This window comes from Lactuca virosa, chromosome 9 (assembly GCF_052849685.1).
Source record: "Lactuca virosa cultivar CGN04683 chromosome 9, Lactuca_virosa_CGN04683_v6, whole genome shotgun sequence".
NCBI lineage: Eukaryota > Viridiplantae > Streptophyta > Magnoliopsida > Asterales > Asteraceae > Lactuca > Lactuca virosa.
Window position 1 is genome coordinate 75251423 of NC_136434.1, and position 22488 is coordinate 75273910.

The following is a 22488-nucleotide window of genomic DNA, read 5'->3' on the forward strand; positions in this document are numbered from 1 at the left end:
AATCTGTCGGTGTAGTCTTCTATGTTTGAACCTGCCATGGTGAGATTCCATAACTCACGCTCTAGTTTTTGCACTTCGCCCCTCGGGCAGTACTCTTCCAGCATCATTTGTTTTAGATTCTCCCAACCCATTGCGTTTGCTATCGGGAGAGTAAATGACTTAACATGGCTATTCCACCATGTAAGGGCTCTGTCAGAGAAGGTGCAGGCAACAAACTTCACTTTGCTCCCTTCTGGGCACTCGCATAATTCGAAAATCGATTCCGTCTTTTCGAACCATCGCATTAGGGCGATAACTCCCCCATTTCCATAGAAGGACTTGGGTCCACAAATCATGAAGTCTTTGGACGAGCACACCTTCGTGTATCCGTCGTTAGAGTTGTTGGTACCACTACCCGATCCTCCGGTATCACTTGCGCGGATTTGAGTCATGACAGCTGTCACTGCGGCTGTTACTGCCGCCTGAAAGACAATCGGGTCATACTGAGGAGGTGGCGGTGAAGGTGCGTTTTTTTTGTTTTTGTTCGACTTCTTTGGCGGCATATTGCTGCCAAAAGATTTAAAAGATGACACGAGGGTAAGTCCTTGGATGTTACGAATCGAGTGTATTCTGAATCGAAGTTATCTTAGTTCTGAGTGTTTCATGTTCTGACGTTTGAAGCAATTCATAATAGAGGTCTATGCAACATAGACTTATGAATTTGATAGTGACTACCCTCTTAGTGAAGTTATGGAATCTGGTTTACTGTTACTTAACTGATATGATAAAGGCAATAAGCCTGACACATGGTGTGAGCAGTGTAATCACTAACTCACTAGATCATATTAGTTAGTTAATTAATAGTTATGACGTGTATGGTGCTCTACCACCTTGCGCGCCTCGGGAGGGGTTTCTGTCCTAGTTATGATGGTCCTGAATTCAGCTGTGAGGGTTTGTTGTTTCTGGGCTTTCTTATGGTTATCCTATTCACTGTAGAGCATGCTTCGGGTTTTACCATAGATCTCCATCACTTCCTGATGGGAGATTTGCATCCTCGTATGATTTCCTCTAGGAACCCTCTTTATGAATCCTCTCTAGTTCCTCCTTGATTCCTCTGTTGATGATCGTAGGGATGTGGTTGTCTAGGTGGTTCGTGCGAGAATGGGAATGTCTAAAGAATCCTATGAGATTAAGTAAACATTTCTCCTTATAGTTATTAATGATCCAGACTGGGTCCTCCTATAGTCAAGCAGTCCATGCGGGTTGTATATAACCAAGATTAAATAGACATTCGAATAGGTGATCCTACTCCAAAACCACAACCAAACAAGGAACAGGTAGTAGAGCGTAGATCACCAATTCTAAGTCTATAAGATGCCAATTATATATAACCCTGGAAGCATGCACTTCGCAACTATAGACATGCCAGTAAAGGTCTTTTAGTTCTCATTCAAGTTCGTTATAGTGCCTAAAATACTCCTATAGTATTTTATCTTTATGTTTTGTTCTAAGGATACTTTTGTATATGGGGTTAGGTAAGTTTTAGACTCGTTGCAACACCACCATCACTCTCAAACACATGTTGGTCATATCTCAAATAAATATAGTTGATAAGGTTATATTTATTCCAGATATGATTACATAACTGCTCAGGTTTAACTGTATCTGATGAAAGTGTTCCTCAATAAAATCCAATATTTTCTTATGAAAAGCGTGATTAAACCCATTCTTTCTATAACTTCTTGGTTCATACTAGTTACGCATAAACCAATATCGAATAGACAGTTAATTGTGTGGATCTGCCCTAAACCCACAACCAAACAAGGAACAGGGAATAAGGCGGAAACCACACAATCCATAGTCTATCAGATATTCTTCATACGTAACCCGGATGCATAAACTAAGGAATTATAGAATTAATAATGAATATTCGTTAATTGAATAATTAACCGATTGTTTGTAAAGTACTGATGTTTACCCTGGAAAATCCTATATTTTCTCTATGTATACGTTATTAAATTATCTGTTTCAAAATCGTAGATGTGACATCCCCTAATTTCTCGGCCAGAAAAGACCGATTTATTTTATGCTTTTTTAAAACAAAATCAGAGAAATCTTTTTAAAAGATGTTGCGGAATTGGTCCCCAAAACAATACATGATAAAAGTTTATCAAAACCCTTCTTTAAGAAGGTATATATTTTCCATATATATATCAAAACCTCGGGATGTCATGTTCCGATACAGATCAAAAGCATAAACAAGACATTATAAGCCTTACTACAATTATTTACAACTACTGGCCTATAATAAAAAATCTCTCATCGTCCTCCGACTATGCTCGGGGTCCACTACCTGTAATCATAAAAAGCTGAGTGGGTCAGGCTTGGGAGCCTGGTGAGCATATAGGGTTTTCAACCCACATTAATAATAACTTATTAAGTTCACCAATCAACAATAACCCTGATTACCCATTCCCGTTGTCCTCACTTTACGTCCCTAAACACCTAACACAAGGGACTTAGCCTAAGGAATATCATCGGGTTGGACACTACTGCTAAGGGGACTCCTCAGCCATACATGTCCTAAAGGCAACCATGAGGAGGATTGGAGTACGCCAATGAACATTTTGTTCATTAACACCTACAAGTTGTGAACCTGCTAGTGTGCCACTGGACTGTCTAGAAAAGTCTGTGGTCGTCATCTATACTCAGTTAGACGACTTCGCCAACAACAACAACAACAGCAACACCGACACCGAGGCCTCTCACCATTTTAACACACACCGACTATTTTGTCTACCCATGTTCTACCCAACATATTTGTAGATAAAATACATATACAGTTTAAAACTTGTATAAAACATCTGTTCAACAGTCACCTCAAATAAACAATTAATATATTTACGCATAACACGTATTTTAAGGTAAATACTTCATATCTATGTGTAAAGTGAAAGTAACTACATACTCACATGTTTTGATGAAAATCGGGCAGCAATTTGTTTCCTAAAACGACCGTTTTTAATAAAACTGGGAGTTTTATTGAGAAACCGGGCTCTGCGAAGGTCGGGCTTCGAAACCGAAAAGATAAATTTTTCGGGCTTCTCAAGCACTTCGTAGCGTATTCCGTGGGTTATATTTGATACTGGGGCTTTGGGGGATGATAAAATGAAAGAAATATGGGTTTAGGGGCTAAAATTGACAAGTTTTCAAAATATACCCGGGAGGTCTCGCACCTTCCTATTTATAGGAGCGAGCCTCCTGATCCAACGGCTGAGAAGGCTCCAGGTGGTGCAGATCCAAGGGCTCGCATGGAAGGCTCGCACGTGGGCTCACACATGGTTGCGCATGCGAAGGGGCTGCTGTCCTCTTGTGATTGGACCGAGGTCTAGGTCCGAAGTAGGAGGGTTTCGTGGCTTTATGCGAGGGTTCGGACATGTGATAGAGGGCACGCGTCGCCTTCTCACTGGACCGCTTCGGATCAGCTCTCCGGTTCGGATGACTCAGCAGCATTTCGGACACGTGGCTCGCATGACTCACCAATTTCGGACACGTGGCACGTTCTAAGCGAAGGTGACGTGGCCGAAGCCACCTATGCCAAATTTCTCGGTTTTCGCGCCAAAACTTCTAAAATCCATAACTTTCGCATACGAGCTCCGTTTTTGACGTTCTTTATATGCACGCGTAGGTAAAATTACGCTCTACAACTTTCGTTTAGACTTTGTCGGCTAATTTTGACTTTAATTTTTATATTATTATTTTTAACAGACCGGGACAGGAAATCCGTTAAAAATTCATAACTTCTTCATCCGACGTCCGTTTTCGTCAGACTTTTTACCGTTGTGCTACTAATGATGAGACCTTCGATTCTCGTTTAGGTCGTGTCGGCTAAAAATCACTCGATCTAAAATTCAAGTTTTTAGCTGTCTACTGTTAAGCTGAAACTTCGAAAAATCATAACTTCCTCATACGAAGTCAGATTTGGGCGCTCTTTTTATACCTACTCTCGGTTTAACGAACACTACGAGTTTCGTTTAGATCACTAAGGCTAAAAAGTAGTTTATCAAAAACTCACTTTTTACGACATTCAGCACCGTGCCGGTTTTGTCGTGAAACTTCGACAGGTCATAACTTCTTCGTTACAACTCGGATTTCGGCATTCTTTATATATATGTAATCATTGTCACGACCACTACAATTTTCTTAATAGATATCGGCTTTATCTAATATTTATTTTCGACACTCATTTTTATTCTTAATTAATTAACTCCTAGTAATTAAGCATAAAACACATAAAACACATAATATTCACATAATTCCTTTTCATTTCTTCAAAATGAGTTACAAAGGTTAACCTAGACTATCACCTCAATATTAATGCCTAGGCTAGAAACACGAGTGTTACAGTAGAGTACAAGTATCTACCATACTTATGTTGTTTGAGCATTGTTCTGTTTGAAAACCCTTGTATGAAAACCTTTGTATGAAAACCTTTGTATGAAAACCCTGGCTACCACCAGTGATGTATTAGTCTTATTACATAAATAAAACTAATTGAAAACATAGTGTTCTGTATCCTGAAAGTGTTGTTATTACCCTCCTGTAATCACCTAGTACATACGAGTTATAGAAATCTAGATCGAACAAAGAGTCGATTGGGTGATTCTTCCCTAAGCCCACAACCAAACAAGGAACAAGAAATGAGGTGAAGATCACACATCCCACTGCAAGTCGGATGTTAATTTCATATTACCCTAATGTACATACTAAGTCATCACATAGTTACTAACCCTGTTGACTGGTTGTTAGGTTTATTATTACGTGAACGAGTCGTTGTTTCACCTGTGGATTCTTATAACCATATCATGGACGCTCAATAATAAGACGTACTCGGACGTAGGTCGATAAAAATGACGTTTGTCACCCTCGGTTGACTGTAGCTAATAGTCAGGGTGCGGGATTGTCACTCCCGTATAGATCTATACACAAACTCACGCTCTCCCTCCAGGAGACTCTGGTTACAAGGCGTCTCACACTGTAGTTCTCTCAACGAATTCACTAATAATACTATGAAAACCCTTTTATGTTATTAATATGAATCCTTATAAAATAATATCTTTTATTTTATAATTCATAAGTTTGTTTCCTTTGTTTCTGAAAACTGTTTTCACCATATTTGTATCTTAATATGTTTTGTAAAACTGATTTCAAGTCTAGTAGTAACTATGTTCATCATGTTTAGTAAATTCTATGTTCAATGTATACTATTGATAGGAAAATATAATAAACTAATTTATATTTTTAACACAAGATTACTTGTGCTTTTACTTGTATCCCCCCCCCCCTGAAAACATTAAAAACTCGGAAAAATATAGGGGTATGAACTCACCGTTAATTGGGTGCAAGCGTCAAGTCAATGAACTGGAAATGAAGACCCTCGAGTTGTTGTATGCAACACTTAACGAAATCCTAATAACAGTTAAATAAATATATGTATCTAAATTAACGATTTCGTTAGATAAAGTGTTGGAAAAACACTTGCTTTCGGTTAAGGATTGTTACCGGGACTTGATCGAATCGAGGGAACGGGTTTTTCACCAATTAGGAGGCGTGTACGACCGTGAACAAGGGTTTGCGGCCGTGAAGAGTGGTTTACGGCCGACAGGCAGTTTACGGCCGTGAACAGAGTTTACGGCCTTTGAAGATTCGATGAGTGTACGACCGTAAACTCAAGAACAGGGTTTACGGCCTTTGAAGATTTGAAGATATGAAGTGTGTACGACCGTAAACTTAAGAACAGTGACGTTGGATTTCGATGTAAATGCGTTCTAAATGTTCCGAAATGACTCCTAATGGTGATTCTCGATGATTTCCTGAAGAATAAGGGCGTTTTAGGTGTTTACGGTCAAAGGTTTAGAGAGAGAATGAGAGAGTTTTCGGCCAGCAAGCTCTAAATGAAGGATAGGGACACGTATTTATAAGGGGTTTTCGTGGTCGGTGGTGGAGTCCACCTGGCATTGACCGCAAACGCGTTTACGTCCGTAAACAGGTTTACGGCCGTGAACTCCGGCCGTGATCTGCTGTATTGTTCGAAGGAAAACTCGAATTTCTCGCGGTTTTGGTCCCTGCTAGCATATAAAGTTCAATTATATAACTAATTGATTTTCCAAACGGAAGGAATTTGACAAGAATCAATAAAAATTCAAATTTTTATTAACGAAAGTTGATTAGCGGTAACGGAAAAAGTTTCGGGTTGTCACATCAACCAATCTCTAAGTACCGTTTTGACTTAATTAATTTTAATTACGCGGTTGATTTCTATTTTTATAAAATTCATAACTCTTTCCTTTGGAGTCGGGTTTTTGGGAATCTTATATCCTTGAGATCACGCTAACGAGTACTATCCAAGTATGTTAACCAGCTTCGGAAACGGAACAACTTTTCAGACGCTAATTGTTTAGCCTAATGGACCTTTTAACAAATAAATGTAATGGCACATTTGATTTTCATTATCAAAAAAATCAAATATTACAATAATACTAAGCTATTACATCTATTTTCCTACTATTTTCTAATGGTGATCAGTGACGGAAACCTCTATGTTGTCACAGGAAGTGATTCTATTTTGCATAAAAACATTTTGAATCTATTGTATATATTGACAATGGAGCAACTCATCTTTTATCACCCTCAATCCCAAGATCCAGGACCCGATCACTTAAGTGATTTCTGACCCATCAATTTAATTAGTTGCTTGTATAAAACAATCTCTAAGATCATGGCAGGGAGACTAAAGAAGGTGTTGCACTTGGTGGTCAGTCCAGTACAAACTGCTTTTATCAAAAACTGTTTTATCCTCGACGGACCTCTTATACTAAACGAAGTGATCGCATGGATAAGAAAGAGTAAGAAGAAGGCTTTTACTTTCAAAGTTAATTTTGAGAAGGCGTTTGACAGCCTCAGTTGGGAAAATCTAGACTCAATCCTACAATAGATGGACTTCGGAGCTAAATGGCGATCATGGATACATGGTTGTCTATCGTCAACAAGGGTATCAATTCTCATCAATGGGCCTGCGACATCAGAATTTTGTATGGAGTGTGGAATCAGACAAGGCGACCCACTATCACCCTTCTTATATATCATCATGGCAGAAGGATTACATATCACGATGGAGATGACAATAGAAAAGGGAATTTTTGAAGGTATTTAACTACCTTGTCAAGGTCCGATCATTTCACATCTACAATACGCAGATGATGTTATATTCATGGGTACTTGGTCAATTGAAAATGTGAAGAACTTGATCAGAATTTTAAGGTGCTTCAAATTATCATCAGGCCTCAAGGTGATAGTATATGGGTTGAGGTGATAAAATCCATATATGCTACAGACATTGGCTTCTCTAGACCCTCGCTAGCAAAGAGAAGGAAATGATGTTGGGGAATAATTGTCAATATACCTAAAATATTAGTGAAAGAAAACGTGACATTTTTAGACCATTTCCAATTGTCATCTAATGCCAATGGATCTGGTCACTTGATACATCGGGGGCATATTCGGTTGCATCTTTCAGAAACCACATTGATAACTCAATCCTTCCTCTAAGTGGACGGGGCATATTCGGTTGCATCTTTCAGAAACCACATTGATAACTCAATCCTTCCTCTAAGTGGATTGTCCTGGAATTCACTAATCCATGGAAATTTGAATATTTTAGCTTGGCGAATCTATCATGACAAACTTCTCTCTATGGCTAACCTCTTTAAATTCGGTATCAGCTTATCTAACTTATGCAGGATCTGTAATGGAGCCCCAGAAACAGAGCAGCATGTTTTTGTGGATTGTACAGTAACACATTAAGTCTGACAGCAAGTTTGTAAATGATGGCGTTTGTTGGATTTTCCTCTCAATTCGATTCGGGATCTATTAGATTGTAAAGCAAGGCTCGGGGGCAACCATAGACTGTCAAAGATTCACGAAGCTATAGTGTTGGTGTTTATTTGGGTGATTTGGAGATACAAAAATTTCAAAGCTCATTCTCCAAATCCAAATTCAAAATTGCATACGGTGCTAATTTATGAGGTACAAACACTTCTCTTGTTTGGATCAAAAGGGCATAATCTAATATGGTGGTTTGAATGGGGTCGTGATCCGATTTTAGAATGCTATAGCAAGCTATAAATTCATTTTCCTCCTTTATTTTTTGTTTTTGTTGTATTCTCTCTTTTTTCTATTTTGTACCTCCTAGCCCCTGGCTAGTTTTGTTTCAATATAAACACTTTGCCATTCAAAAAAAAATCTTTCTCATTGAACTCTATATTTCATTGAACTTGTGTAAAGTTCAATGAACTGCGAGAGTTAATGACAAAGTTAATACGAAAAAATGAATGTTGATGTATTGATAATGATTAATGACATCAACTCTTTGGACCATCGACCTTTTGTATCCAAATTCCAATTCTCTAATTTTCTTTTCATCTTACACAATTACAAGTATAGAAGTCAAAAAGAAAATAAACCAATCTGAAGGGTGAAAACTGAATGTAGGTTTATAATCACTTTTGAAAATGGCATTTAATTTTGCCGGATAATATAACATATGCAAATATCATCAAAAAACCATATAACATTTGAACTCTTTAAACAAGATTAACTGCAATTACCCGTAGTTAACATCAATTTACAGTTAACAATTCATGATTCTTTTGAATATGTTCAAATGATTCTCATACTTAATTGAAATAGCCATAGATAGTATAGTGACTTTTATTCTTTTAAAAACCTACATTCAGTTTTCACCCTTCAGATACAATACAAAAGATCCCAAATTAACACACAGAATCCATAAAAACTCAAAGATAAAGTCATTGTTGAGTCAAAGTTGTAACAATTTTACTAGTGAACACAGTATTAAGAAATTTACTGTGCACGAAGAACTTCAATCTCAAAAACCAAAGTTGAGTTAGGCTGGATGCCCCATGCAGGAAATCCACCAGCACCATAAGCATAATCAGGCGAACACTGAAATCATCAAATCAAAATGATCAAATTATTCTCTTTGTGGTAATAATTAATAAATCAAAATGTGATTTTTGAAACAAAAAAAGAATATATGAAATGTGTATGTGGTACCCTTAGCCGAGCAACTTCTCCCAATTGCATTCCCAAAACACCTTCATCCCAACCTGCAAATGTAAAAAGCAATTCAATTCAATAAATAAAAAAAAGTGTAAATTATTTGTGGATTATGTGAGATTTATAAGAATTACAACTTTTATATGATATCAAAAAGAAGATATGAATTTCTTATAATTGCAAGCAACAAGCTTTTTTAAACCAACTACTGTTTTTATACTTTGATTTCACAAGGGAAATCTTTGAAGATGTTCGTTTTATCCCTAAAATAACCCCAAAACTAGAAGCAAAAAGAACTTTTGATGATCATGAATTTAAGTTTCAGCATTAAATTACCTTTAATAACTTGGCCTTGACCAATTTTGAAGGTGAACGGCTCCTGCCCTGGATCTTTTGTGCTAAAATTACCAAGAACAAATCGTTAAACACACCTAAATCAAGAACAATTACAGAATAATATGGATACAAACAGTTCTAACCTCCAGAATTTCTGAGAAAGATCGCCGTTTTTCCCTGAAAACCACCATTAAAATTGAAAATTCAACAAAATCAGAATCAACCAGAATGTACATATACAAACTTGTAAACGAAATAAATTTAGGCATATGAACAGCTCCTTTACATCAGTTTAAACATATAAACATAAAATCTAGTAGTAATTTTTTATATTTTGAGAAAGACTGCGGATTTTTTCAAAACCTAAATTGACAAACATGGGCATACAACTAGACAAAATTTTCGATGCAGATCTACAGTTTTCCTGATCCAACGAACGACAGTTAAAGTTCACAAGATCGTAACGAGCATGAAAATACGAAATCGACTATGAATTAGACTGTTCGTGTGTGCGTGAATTAGGGTTTTACAGTTGGTGAGGATGGAGAGATCGAAGTTTACCGAATCCAGTACAGTGAACGGTGACATTTTGGCCGGGGGAGGGCTTCGGACCGTTTCCGGGTCGGACTACTTCCTTCTCCACTCCCATCTTCGGATCTCTTTTGCTGTGTTTCGAGGGTTTTGTTGTACTGACAATCGACGACTGAGAGGTTATTTATATATAGCAGGGGACGATGAGAGTGCACAATCGACGACTGAGAGGTTATTTATATATAGCAGGGGACGATGAGAGTGCACGCGCTCGCTGTTGAAAATAAGACTAACCGGAGTGGTTATACAAACCGAAGCAATTTGAGATGATGTGTTCGGAACGCGTGTACATCGCCCTTAAAGTCGGAGTGGGTATACAAACCCAATTTGAGATGATGTGTTCGGGACGCGTGAACATCGCCCTTAAAGTCGGAGTGGGTATACAAACCCAAGCACGGGTCGTGCTTCATGCGCGTACTCCGAGGAAAAAGTTTTGTTTTTGGGAGTTTGCTTCATTTAATACTCTATCTTGGCCTCTCAACATGGGCGGTGCTACCCAAACACGGGCCGTGCTTCTCGTCAGAGCCTTTATTTTCTATCAGGCCCGCTATATAAATGAGGGTTTTCTTCTCAGTCGAACCCTAAGCAACTGCAAATGATTTTTCTGGGGATTTTCTGAAGTTTTCGGCAGACTTTCCAGATCTGAAGATTGTGGTTTGACTGGTTCATCTAGTTTAGTAAGAATTGTGATTCAAGACTTGATTTTTATTGTTTGTACTTCGATTTTAGCCATATCAAGCTAAAAATCTTAGATTTCGGTTTCGCAAACGACTCGACTTTTTGTGCAAGTAATCATTAGACACGATTATTGACTGTCTTTATTGTTTAGTTTGATCAGTTTTACAATCAATTGAATGTTTGATTTTGATTCAGTTTTTGTTGGCCACTTTAATTGTTTAAAAATCATTCCAGTTATCTGATTTGTCTAGATCCCTATTTGTCTTGATTAATCAGTAAAAGTAACAAATGTTAGATTAATTCTGGGTTTTGGGTTAACTCTAACATAAATTGATCCAACAAGCCTTTTTACACTTACGAGCTTGTGAGAAGTATTGGATTTTATTGAGAATTTTACACTATGCTTAATGTTACTTTTCTAAATTAATTAAGAGCTTATTTGGTTAATTCAGTAAAAAGTAAAGTTTAATTCAAAGAGCTTGTTTTGATTAAACATTTTTGTAAAATAAAATTGTTAGACTTATTAATGGTTTTCAGTACCAGTTTAAACAATACACAATTTATATATCTTGTTGAAAGTTACTTGTATGATTAGAAGAGTTACCGCAAAACTGAAATTGTCTTTACCTTCTGAAATTTATTATAATATTTAAATTGCGTTTCTCTTTTATAAATTTCTGTCAAAATTAGTTTTAATCAGTTAACAAATTCCCCCCATTTTAATTTTTGTTAACTTAGTGAGTGCATTACGCAAGAGAGACATAGACTTTAGGACGTGTCTTTGTGGATTCGACTCTCCTTTCCTGTATTACCCCTTAGTGCATTAGAGTAGCATTTTTATTTACATTATTTGTTTGTTAGGCATGCGACACGCTGTTAACAGCTGGCTTCTCCTTGTACAGTTATGAAACGTGTAATGTCTTTTATTTTGCTAGCTCTGGGTAGCCTTGATGTGTTTTAAATTTTAACGAGTGGCTCTTGGAACCTCAAAATCTCCTTTTCATCGAGTTCAATCTCGACATGCGCATCAGACGACTAAATATGCGTTGTTACAGAAGTTTTGGTTCTTTTAGAAGAACCACCCGTGAATGTTTCAGACGTTTCGATGTCTTCCCATTTTTTGACATCTTCACGACATTCCAAACATGCAGAAATTTGAAATTTGTCCCTTTCTGACTCTGGTATAGTGCAAGAGCTTTTTGCAAAATTGTTTCGTCATTTGCACCACTTTGTTGTTATCGTTTGACAGACGAAAACACCGCATTAAACTTCATCACAACTTTGTTGACGTTTCTCCACTTTGAGTAAATTTGGTCTTTTTTCCTGTAGTCTACAAGATTCATTTCCACGAGAAAACGCCTAGTAATTTTCCGGAAAAAAAACCTAGGACAGTCTTGGTTCTTTCCGATCTTCGGATCTTCAAAAACATTTACTCACGCACGAGACAACACCGTTTCTTCGTCCATAGTTCATTGCCTTGGAGCCTCCATTCCACTTTTTTGGGTTGTGGTCGAATCTCTTTCGGCTCCGAAAAAACGTTTCGGGGACGACTTCGGGTTGTGTTTGAGTTTGGAATTGAGTTTGGGTATGGATTGGGGAGTCGGGAAGATGGTCAAATGGGTTGAAGTCATTTTCCATTTGTAATTGGAGTTAGGATGAGAAGTTCATTTGAGGTTGGTTTTAGAATTGTGGTTGATTTTTAAATTGTCGTTAGTTTTGAAATTGATATAGGTTTTGCAATTGAGGTTGGTTTTAGACATGATATAAGTAGTAAACACCACCATAGTGTAAATTTAGAGGTGAATAAATAGGCCGATCACTTTGATTTTGGACGAAAATAAGTGAAGAATCTAATCTTAATAAAAGAATCCCTAAACCACCACATGTCACTATTTTAAGCCACCTTCTTGCCACGTGTCACTACCACAGCTCGATTTTGACTGTTTTTCCCGCCTATTGCATTTTGATCCCAAAACCCAAATACCCTTATCTTATGATTTGAATTCAAAGATCATGAATCCCGTTAAATCAGCCACAATCTTTTCCAAACTGAATCGGATACCCTATGCTTCTTTCTACTTTATATATACGTCCAAATGCATTGATTACAATTTCATCTACAACCAAGGTAATCGGCAAAGTATACCCGATTGTTTGTCCCTTGATTCCAAAATACCTTGATTCGCTCTGATTTGGATTTCAAAATCCCTAATTCACTCCTTTCAGTTGTAAAATCAATATAACCCACCGATTGATTATGAAAAATCGGAAACCATGTCTCCAACATATCGATGCTCCACCATGCTTATGATCTCTCGATTTAGGTATGTTAATTTAGGTTTTACTCTTTTCTTTTCTACTCAAACGTTTCTGGTTCGTCTATCTAGGTTTTCTTTAAGCATCGTTCTCATGGATACTTTTTTTTATTAAAAGGTTATCGGTTTGAAGCTTTAAGTTCTATTTTTTTTCATCCAAAGGTTATCTCGATTTAGGCATTTGTTTCTTAGGAAACTAAATGTTTATGAAGTTGTCATATTTTCTTTCTATCCATGGATTTGATTTTTTTGCAGGTCAAATCTCACAGATATTGACTATTGGAGCGTGACGTAATGATCAGACAAATTTTTGGAGCCCCAAGTAATAGAAGACTATGAAAAGGTTTTTTAGTTTTCTTTTGATGTTGATATTTATGAATTTCTGTTTGGTATTGAAGTTGGCTGGACAAGCTGGAAAAAAGGATTAACAATGATGAATGATGAAGAATAGAGTAATTTGTTGTGCTTTAATAATAAGTCAGATAGTGAAACATTCTGCAAGATCAGATCTATTCCTATTTGGTATGTTTACCTTACGATATATGGAAATCACAAACCAATTCCGTTGTTGTAGATCTGCCCCAATTCATCTTCCCATTGATCATATTCACATTAATTTTTGGTACGAGGTTAGGTTTTGAAATTTTGATGTGGTGTTTTATGATATGACAGGTAAACTATATTTTGGTTGTTTGATCTTGGTGGTAGTACATTTGATGTTTAAAGTGCTATGTGACGCTACTAACCTTGGCAGCCCTCACATTTAATCTTTTTGTTTTTTAAAGCAAAAAGTGATTTGAATACTTAACTTAATGAATAAACTTATGGGTTATTTGAGTTTATTAAGCTAAGTGATTGAATTGTGAGTTTCATTCATCAAATTCTTATGTTAATATTTTTGTACCAGGTTCGATTTGTATGGCAAGTAAAGCTTTCAGATACTCAAAATTCTAGCGAAGATTGATTGGTTTCAGGTAACAATCATATTTTGTTTTAAATTTATTAGTAACATGTTGGGTTTACATTTTCAAATTTTATTTTGGTCTCTCAAATGTATGAGTATAAGCTCATGTTTGCAACTTGCAGGTATTGTAGTAAATGGCCTACAATGTATTTTTTTTACTGCAAGTACCATTCACGGGTTTATATACGATTTTGATATTTAGGTTGATTAAAATATGCAAGATGCTTGATTTGGACATATTATTGTAAAATGGTCGTTATCTTAAAAAATTAGGAATGAGGTAAGTATGCTTAAGTCTTGACATATAATGATATTTGATGGGTGTAGCTCAAACTCCTGCTCTTTCAAAGAACATTGCCCAAATGGATGGTCATAAGAAAGTTTGTTGTTATTAATGTTACTTTTAAGGTGTGATTATTTGCTAATATTGTGAAATTCGTTAATGGTCTCGAAAATATATTGTTATTTTCCATGTAATTTTAGTTGCAAACATAAATTATATTACCCTTAAAGTACATTTCTATGGAAAGTTAACAACATAAGTTATTTTGCTCTTAAAAACAGTAGAAAGAAAGTTAATTATTATTTTTGATTCTCATGTTAACGATAAGAAATTAAAAAAAAACACATAAAGTATATTGCTCTTAAAGTGCATTGCAATCGAAACTTAACAAGATGTTACCTTTACATGTATTTGACAACATCTTGCTTTTGGCTAATTACAAGAAATAGCAAGGTACTTACATTTTAACGTTGATTTTACAATCTTAGTTGCATTTTATGGTTTTTCTCTGATAATTGCAAGAAAAAGCATCTTACCTGCAGATAAACACACACTAGGTGTGACAAAAAACCAAAACCGAATAACTGAACCGGACCAAATGATGTTTGGTTTATTTGGTTCGGGTTATTTGGTTATTCGGTTAATTCGGTTTGGTTAACCGAATAATGATACCTTATTTGGTTTGGTTTTGGTTAAATTTTCATGACTTTGGTTAAACCGAATAAACTACTTAATTGTTATATATTTTTATAGTTTATATATAAATTAACATTTTATATTTAAATTGATAGATGGTTACTAAAAAAAAATTTCATAACTCATTATTTAGTTATTAACCATTATAAATTTATAATTGTTTGTATATTGTATTAAAGAGCAACAACTAAATAGCCAAATGTCAATTAACCTTCGTTCATTTCTTTCCTCTTCATATATGTCTAAAGCTATATTAACACATCTACAACTTGTGTGACTACATCGATACCTTAAGACAACATATCATAAAAGACTAAATATAATATGTTGTGTATTAGTGCTTTTTATTCATTTGGTAAAACTTCAGTAAGTTTTTTTTTTCTTTTAGTTTAATATTTGTTTTTACGTACAAAATTTTATTTGGTTTAACCGGTAAACCAAACCGAATTAACCAAAACCGATTAAACTGAACCTTATTTGGTTTGGTTATGGTTAGTTTTAAGATGTAAAAAAACCGATAAAACCGAACCGTATAAACCGAAAACCAAAAAAAACCGACCGAATAACACCCCTAACTACAGATAGCTCTTTCAAAAAAAAGAAAAACACTACAGATAGTGTATATACATAGACACAATGTTTAGTGACCAATTTTACATCTCTTTAATTTTTTTTTTTGTTTTTTTGTAGTGATCATTAAGAGAACAATAGATTACTAAAATGTCATCATTATTAATTGTTTAATCTAATTTTTTGTAGTGGACTGACTTTTGTGCATGTAATGGGTAGTATTAGTCCGTTTGCAGCATGTTCTACTTAATAATATCTTTTAATGATGACACCATTTGTACTGACCATGTCCCCCTTAATGGTTCCTTTTTTTAAATTACTGCAAATCAACCCTTATTTTGTCATCTTAATAGTTTAAAAAAAACATAAAATAAAGTACATTGCTATATTTTCTCAAAATAACATCTTTAATGGTCATTATTTTGAATTTCTACAAATCACATGAAAGTACATTCTTGTATTCTGTAATAACAGTCTTTTGAGTGCAAGTGGTAAAATTTAATGTTAGTTTAAACTTTATCAATGAAGACTTGGTGAAGACCTTTTTTTATGTAAAATGAATGTTTGTAAAAATGATGACCATTATAAGTCTAGACAAAGCGAGTATTTGTCAACTTTGACTCTTGGATTGGTGTTTGCTTATTAGTCATATGAACCTTTGTATATGTAGTTATTATTAGTCACTTTGATAACCTTACCTAGGTATGTAGATTTATATATAGATTTTTTTTTTGTTAATATGCTATTTTTTAAAAATTGTGGTTTGGTTTCTAACTTTAGGTAAAACTCCCTTCATTCCTCCATCATACATTGTTATCATGATATTTGTATATAAAAAAATTTGATTTATAAATATTTTGAACAATTTTATTATTTATATTTATATTTTTTATTAGTATATGACCATTACTTCACCATTTAAATATATAACTATTTTCTTTTTTGTAGTTATTTATCTTATATTACAATATAGTTTAAATTTCATATAATGTCATTTCCATGAATATTTCCCTTTTTAAAACTATATTCATAATTTTATTGTATTATACAAAATCATAATTTTTTAACGTATCTACAAATACAAATTCTCGATCGGATATTCAAACCATTATGATTTCGTAGTTTCAACCTATCATTATATCATTATCAAATTACAGACAAAATAAGTATATTTATAAATTACTTAATTTTTTATTACAATTGGTCAATAGTTAACTTATAATTTAATTAAAATTAACTTTATATTTCTTACCCGTGGTGTCCACGAGTTATAACCTAGTATAATATTAGGTTTGTGTTTTGGGTATTCTTTTTAGAGTTTTTATGTTGGAATGGAAAACCATTTTTCACAAAAATAAGATTTTTAAGTGAAAAATTGAAGAAGGTAAAGGGATCCGAAATGTAGTATGTAGCAATATTATTATAGGATTGAAAGCGGGTAAATTTTGATTTTTTATTTTATTAGGCCGGACGGAGTGATGCGGGAACAGTGTGCGGGACTCATTCCTGCTCGGAGGAACACCGCACCGGCGGTGCGTGATAGGAGGAGCGAGGAGGAGGTGAGGGGAGGGGTTGCCGCACTCTCTCTCTTCTTGTGAGTGGTTGAAATTTGTTTTTTTTTTTTTTTTTTTTTTTTTGAGTTGCAGGTTTTAATGAGGAAGAAGATGAAAGTTTCTGGAAATGACATATTTGGCCCCTATGTTTTGGTCTTATGGCAGAATACACCCAGTTTTAAATTCTCTTCACAAAAATAGTTTTCGAAAATTACAAAATAGACCCTATATTTTTAATTTTCTACTAATTTAAATATTAGATTTAATGTAATTTTTATTTTAATTAATTGAATGCTTTTTATTTTAATTAAATTTATTGGTTGTTTTTAATTTAAAAATTATAAATTATAAATATCAATTAATTTTATTTAAAAAAAAACAAAATAGTGAGGGAAGTTTCTCACTCATTCCTTGGGTTTTAGGTGAGGGAAAGGAAAGTGAGGGAAATAGTGGTGTGACCCACAAAAAGTGAAGGAAACTCTCCTCCCATATACCCTCCGGTCTTATTATTATTTTTTTTTAAAAAGGGTAAAAAATAAGGCAAAAAACGGCTAAAATTTCAAATCCTCAAACACCACACATTCTCTCTCAACAGTGCATTTCTACCAATCGCCGAACCGAGCTCGGCTCGCCGAGTACGTGGACGGGTGTTCACCGAGCACACGTCGGATTTGCTGAAGCCTCACACTGAACCACTTCATCAACTCAAGCCTTATCAAAAAAGAAACCAAACATTATTTTAAGAAAATTATACCGTGGGGTTTCAAAAAAAAAAAAAAAAAAAAAAAGATCGACTTTCCTATCACAATATAACAAAATTCCTAAATATCCGAATGAAAAAACGGATGGATTTCGAAGGATCGCTTATTAATCCTTCAACATCAGACGAATATCTTCAAGGGTCTCTCACGTAGCCTCCATCATCAGAGAACTCTTGCGCAGCTTCTCTCGATTCAGGTTCTCTTATTTCTCTCTCGTCTTTTCTCTCTTGGCTATTCCTTCTCGTTCCATGTATGACATTGATTATTCTGCTCTTTTTTTCTTTCTCGTCTCCATACATCCATGACTAATTCCATCATTGCATGTCGCAAATGTGCAGGACTAATAAAAAATTCGGAGCAGATTTGACATGGCCAAGTTTAAGGTTTTTACAATCCCTATGCTTAATGTGATGCGTAATGCACTCAAACCTTGTTATCTAACACTAATATCCAAACCCAGAAATCATCAAAAATACTAAATCAGTCATGCACAGCCTCGGTTTCAGTTTCTTTGCGCAGCATCTTCAACTTCTATTTCACAAAAAGCTAAAATTGAACTACAGTTTCATCCCTTACTTGAAATAAAAAAGACAAAAAAGATCGCCGCCACAGTTTAATGTTACTTGTTGATCATATATCAAAACAAAGAAACACAAAAAAAGTAAAAATCTCTAAAGATTCGAACAAATCAATTTGAACAGAAATTTCGTTTTCGGATTATAAAGTTTTTTCAATTTGGGTTAAATTTCTGTCATCTTGTATTATTTTGTATAAAGGCCATTTGGATTTTAAGGGCATGGTCTGTCTTGTTCTACCATATACCAAATTGCATTCCAGATTAGTTGTTGATTGTGTTGGATTTGTGTTTCTCTGTATTGTGAGATTGTGAGCCTTTGCTTTATTAGATTATCTCAGATTCATGTTAGCTTTCATTCTGCATTTTTGTTGAATTAGGATTTTGTATCAAGAAAAGTCCGTGAAAAGAGCATGAGGTTTGAAGTAGTAAATAACAAGATGTGGAGTTTGAAGTTTGTTAGACAACAGGTAACTTTTTTCTTTTCTCCCTATCTATGCATTATACTCGATGTGTGTGTTTAATCTGATTTTTATTGTTGCATTTAATCATTTTCATCGGAACTGTTTTTATACTTTCACCGAATAAAAGTTACGTTTCTATTGCCAGTTAATGCTTCAAATTGGTTGACAGGGTAGTTCAATACTTATCAACTTGTCAACTTTGGATGACGTTATCTTGCAAATAAAACCAACATATCGATTTAAATTATAGGTGACCTGGAACATTAGTTTTGAGGCATCACAAAGAACTCACTTCTTCTTAAACAACTCTCCATAGATACCTAATGCATAACATATTTGTGGTTATAGCATAACATACTTGATGGTGCTCTAGTTGTAAACGAGATGATTACTTTGGGAGAATAAACTCAAAAAAACTTAGTTTTGTTCGAAGTGGACTTTGATAAAGCCTTTGTTTTGCTAAGTTGGACCTTCTTGGATGATGTCATTTGGCTAAATGGTATTCGGTTTTGCTTGGAAAACTTGGGATTCGGTCTTTACTTTCCTTGTCTAAGGTGTCAGTTCTTGTAAACGAGGTGATCCCTTCTTATATCTTGGAATGATGGGTGGGTATTCAACACTAGATTTTCAACTTGGTTGCCCCTTGATAAATTTCAGAAAGAACTTTCTCTTTGGAAAGCTACATTTATTTCTATGGGAAGCCGTTTAACCCTCATTAGGTCAGTGCTTGGAAGTCTTGGGACGTATCTCTTTTTTTCTTTACAAGCTTCCTAACAATGTCATAAACAAGCTTGAAAGTATTCATAATGGGGTTTTTTGGGGGGTAATTCTACGGGCTATAAGAGCATCACTTGGGTTGCGTGATCAATTTTTTGGCTTTCAATGGCTTAAGAACCGATCTATATGGGGTAGGGGAAAACCTCTTCTTTGTTAACTTGTATAATCACGATGTAACCATAATTGCTCTTCCTTTTCAATAAAGTCTTGCTGTTAAAGAGAAAAAAAAAAAAAAAAAACTAAGATAGAATGAACTTCCATAAAATTCCAGACTATTAATAAAACTGTAATTATAACTATCACTACTTTATGAAAATGAGATAAGACACGCATAATATTTTTTTTCTAACTCTTTTGCATATATGATCCTCATTGTGAAAGAGCATGATTATATTAAAACTCAAATAAGGTGGGCAGGCAAGATATATACTAAGTGTATGCATTTTAAGATTACCTTTATTACAAAGTTTTATGTCTTGCGCTACAAGCAACAACTTTCTTTTCTTGAAACCAAAAGGAGCTTCAAGTTTGCTAAGTAAGTGTAATATTGTAGGTTTTGTCTTCTATATCTTAGTTAGTATTTGAAGTATTGAACTGAATTCGTAACAATAGTTTACTATAATACCATGATTATATCTCTATGGTCTAAAATTATTATTATATGATAATAATTTATCTTTTTTTATTGTTATTATTATATGATAATTTATCTTCTTTTTTTTTTATCTTTTTATTATATGATTATATCTCTATGGTCTAAAATTGTTATTATATGATAATTTATCTTTCATAATCGTTAAGTGACGATGAGAGTGCTTCAACTGCATAAAATCTACTTTCGAGATTATATTTGATGGTTGAAATATCATGTGACCAATTGGTTCTCACATGTTCTCATGATTTGAATTAAGTAGGTCGTTTTTCTACATATCAATCATTATTGTGGATCAATATATAAGGATTTCTTTAGTTAGTTTCATGCGACCAAAAGCAGGGAGGTGTAAGAAATAGTTATACATAATTTTCTTCTTAAAATATTTCTCATCAAGCAAGTATGGCTGATAATGGATATTTTAGTATATCTCATTCTTATTTGGATTTTATAGATTATATATGTTGGAGTTGTGTGAGGCTGTGTTACTCTGCTCTCTTTTTCTGCTTATTAAGTGGTTGTAGCTCTGAATTTTATTTTTTAATGATCTTTAGATCTATCTTACTTGAAGTATTGGATACTATATTTTGTTGTAACTACATATGATTTGAATTCTGATACCTTTTTATTGCTTATCTAGATCGATGAAAGACTTAAAACAGTGAATCAGAAAATCAAGCACTTTAATGAAGAATTTGCTCGCTATAAAAGCCAGATCAATAGGACTTGTCCTGGTCGAGTTCAAGATAGTTTGAAAGTTCAGGCAAAAAGATTTATCAAGGAGAGAAGATGGTATATAATTACTTTATAATAAGACACCCATATAATGTGAACAAATATAGTAGCAATATACTTACTTGATCAGTTCATCTTTAAAAAGTGTTATATCTGTCAGAAAATTAAGGTATTGACAGTTTTTCCATTTATTCACGCATCTCAAAAATGATAATTAGCGGATTAGGACAGTTTGAGAACACCATTTCCTTTTTGGATATTTAAAACTCCAAGATTACTTCAGTTAATAGCTTTTGATTTCATATTGGCTATTTTCTTGAATTTAATTTATGCGGCTAAATATTAATCGACTACCTTTCTTCATTCTTGTTAGGTACGAAGGACAGCTTGACATGCTACATAACCAAGCTTTTGATCTAGATCGAGTAATATTTACTTCAGATGGTATTACAGATGCTCAGCGAACAGTATGTTTCAAAAGTTTAAATTTATTATTATTATTATTACACTAAGATTTTTATCTTCTAATTAATCATGCTTTGCTCAATAATTCGTTATATTAGTTGCTGCATTCCTCCATGAGATAGGGGATTCTAGGAATAAAATTTTCCTAAATATTCTTTTGATTTTGAGTCAAATATTCTTGTTTCAATTAAGCCAACTCAAAATTCTAGTTACCTACTTCGTATTTTTTAGGTGTCGATACTAAAATCTGTGGAAAAGTTGTCTCCAAAATTAGCAAGTGGCAAATAGTTCAGGGGTTATTTCAGTAACTTATCATTTACTATTCATAGTTTGACTATGAATAGTAATATATATATATGTGAATTTGAATAATTGGACGGCACATTTTGGACGCCTACAATTTGACTATGAATAGTAATGTAATGTTTGAACGGCGAACTTTTTGGTCAAATGTTAGACGCCTAACATTACCTAACATTGCCTACAATTGGACGGCATTTTTTTCCTTTCATATGATATTCTTTTTGGCTATAAATAGCCTGAGCCAGAGAGATTTAACAAAATCATCCAAGTATATATAAAAAAGCATTACATATATATATACTGATACACCACCGTGTATTTTAGCTCTCCCACTCTATTTTGTAATCTCTTTCATAATCCCTGTAAACACTGCAAATTATAGTGAATTGTTTCTCGGCTTCCTCCGCCCGTGGTTTTTTCCCGATTTGGGTTTCCACGTAAATTCCTGTGTCTCTATTCTATTTATTTTATTTGTATTACGTTGTGATTATTACGCTTTGATAATTTTTGATCCCATTCCGCATTGAGCTAATATTATTTAAGTCAATTTGGATCCGTCGTATTTTACAACAATTGGTATCAGAGCAGGTTGTGATATTAGCTCGTTGGGATCATTTTATCAAGTAATTAATCATGTCTTCGGTAAAATACGAT

At 34.4% G+C, this 22488-nt stretch overlaps 2 protein-coding genes and 1 long non-coding RNA gene across 4 annotated transcripts; 2 read left to right on the top strand and 1 right to left on the bottom strand.

Moving 5' to 3' along the window:
• Positions 1–8714: 8714 nt before the first annotated feature.
• FKBP12 (FK506-binding protein 12) lies at positions 8715–10207 on the bottom strand. Its single transcript, XM_079074336.1, has 5 exons — positions 10015–10207; positions 9597–9630; positions 9454–9515; positions 9115–9167; positions 8715–9003 (listed from the first exon to the last, which is right to left on the bottom strand). The coding sequence occupies exons 1-5, from the start codon at positions 10100–10102 to the stop codon at positions 8902–8904; spliced, it is 339 nt and encodes a 112-aa protein (XP_078930462.1). The 5' UTR covers positions 10103–10207; the 3' UTR covers positions 8715–8901.
• A 2655-nt stretch (positions 10208–12862) lies between these two features.
• On the top strand, positions 12863–14091 carry LOC145135802 (uncharacterized). Its single transcript, XR_013720046.1, has 3 exons — positions 12863–13046; positions 13293–13380; positions 13945–14091. It is a non-coding gene; the product is annotated as an uncharacterized LOC145135802 (long non-coding RNA).
• Positions 14092–17883: 3792 nt separating this feature from the next.
• LOC145141000 (vacuolar protein sorting-associated protein 60.2-like) lies at positions 17884–21773 on the top strand. 2 transcript variants are annotated; one of them, XM_079074366.1, is made up of 5 exons: positions 17884–18060; positions 18203–18247; positions 18819–18908; positions 20972–21123; positions 21440–21773. In XM_079074366.1, exons 2-5 carry the CDS (start codon positions 18233–18235, stop codon positions 21576–21578), a joined length of 396 nt encoding a protein of 131 aa, XP_078930492.1. In that variant the 5' UTR covers positions 17884–18060; positions 18203–18232; the 3' UTR covers positions 21579–21773. The 2 variants fall into 2 exon arrangements, 1 of the variants encoding a protein (XP_078930492.1); XR_013722391.1 differs by lacking the exon at positions 18203–18247.
• Positions 21774–22488: the final 715 nt, after the last annotated feature.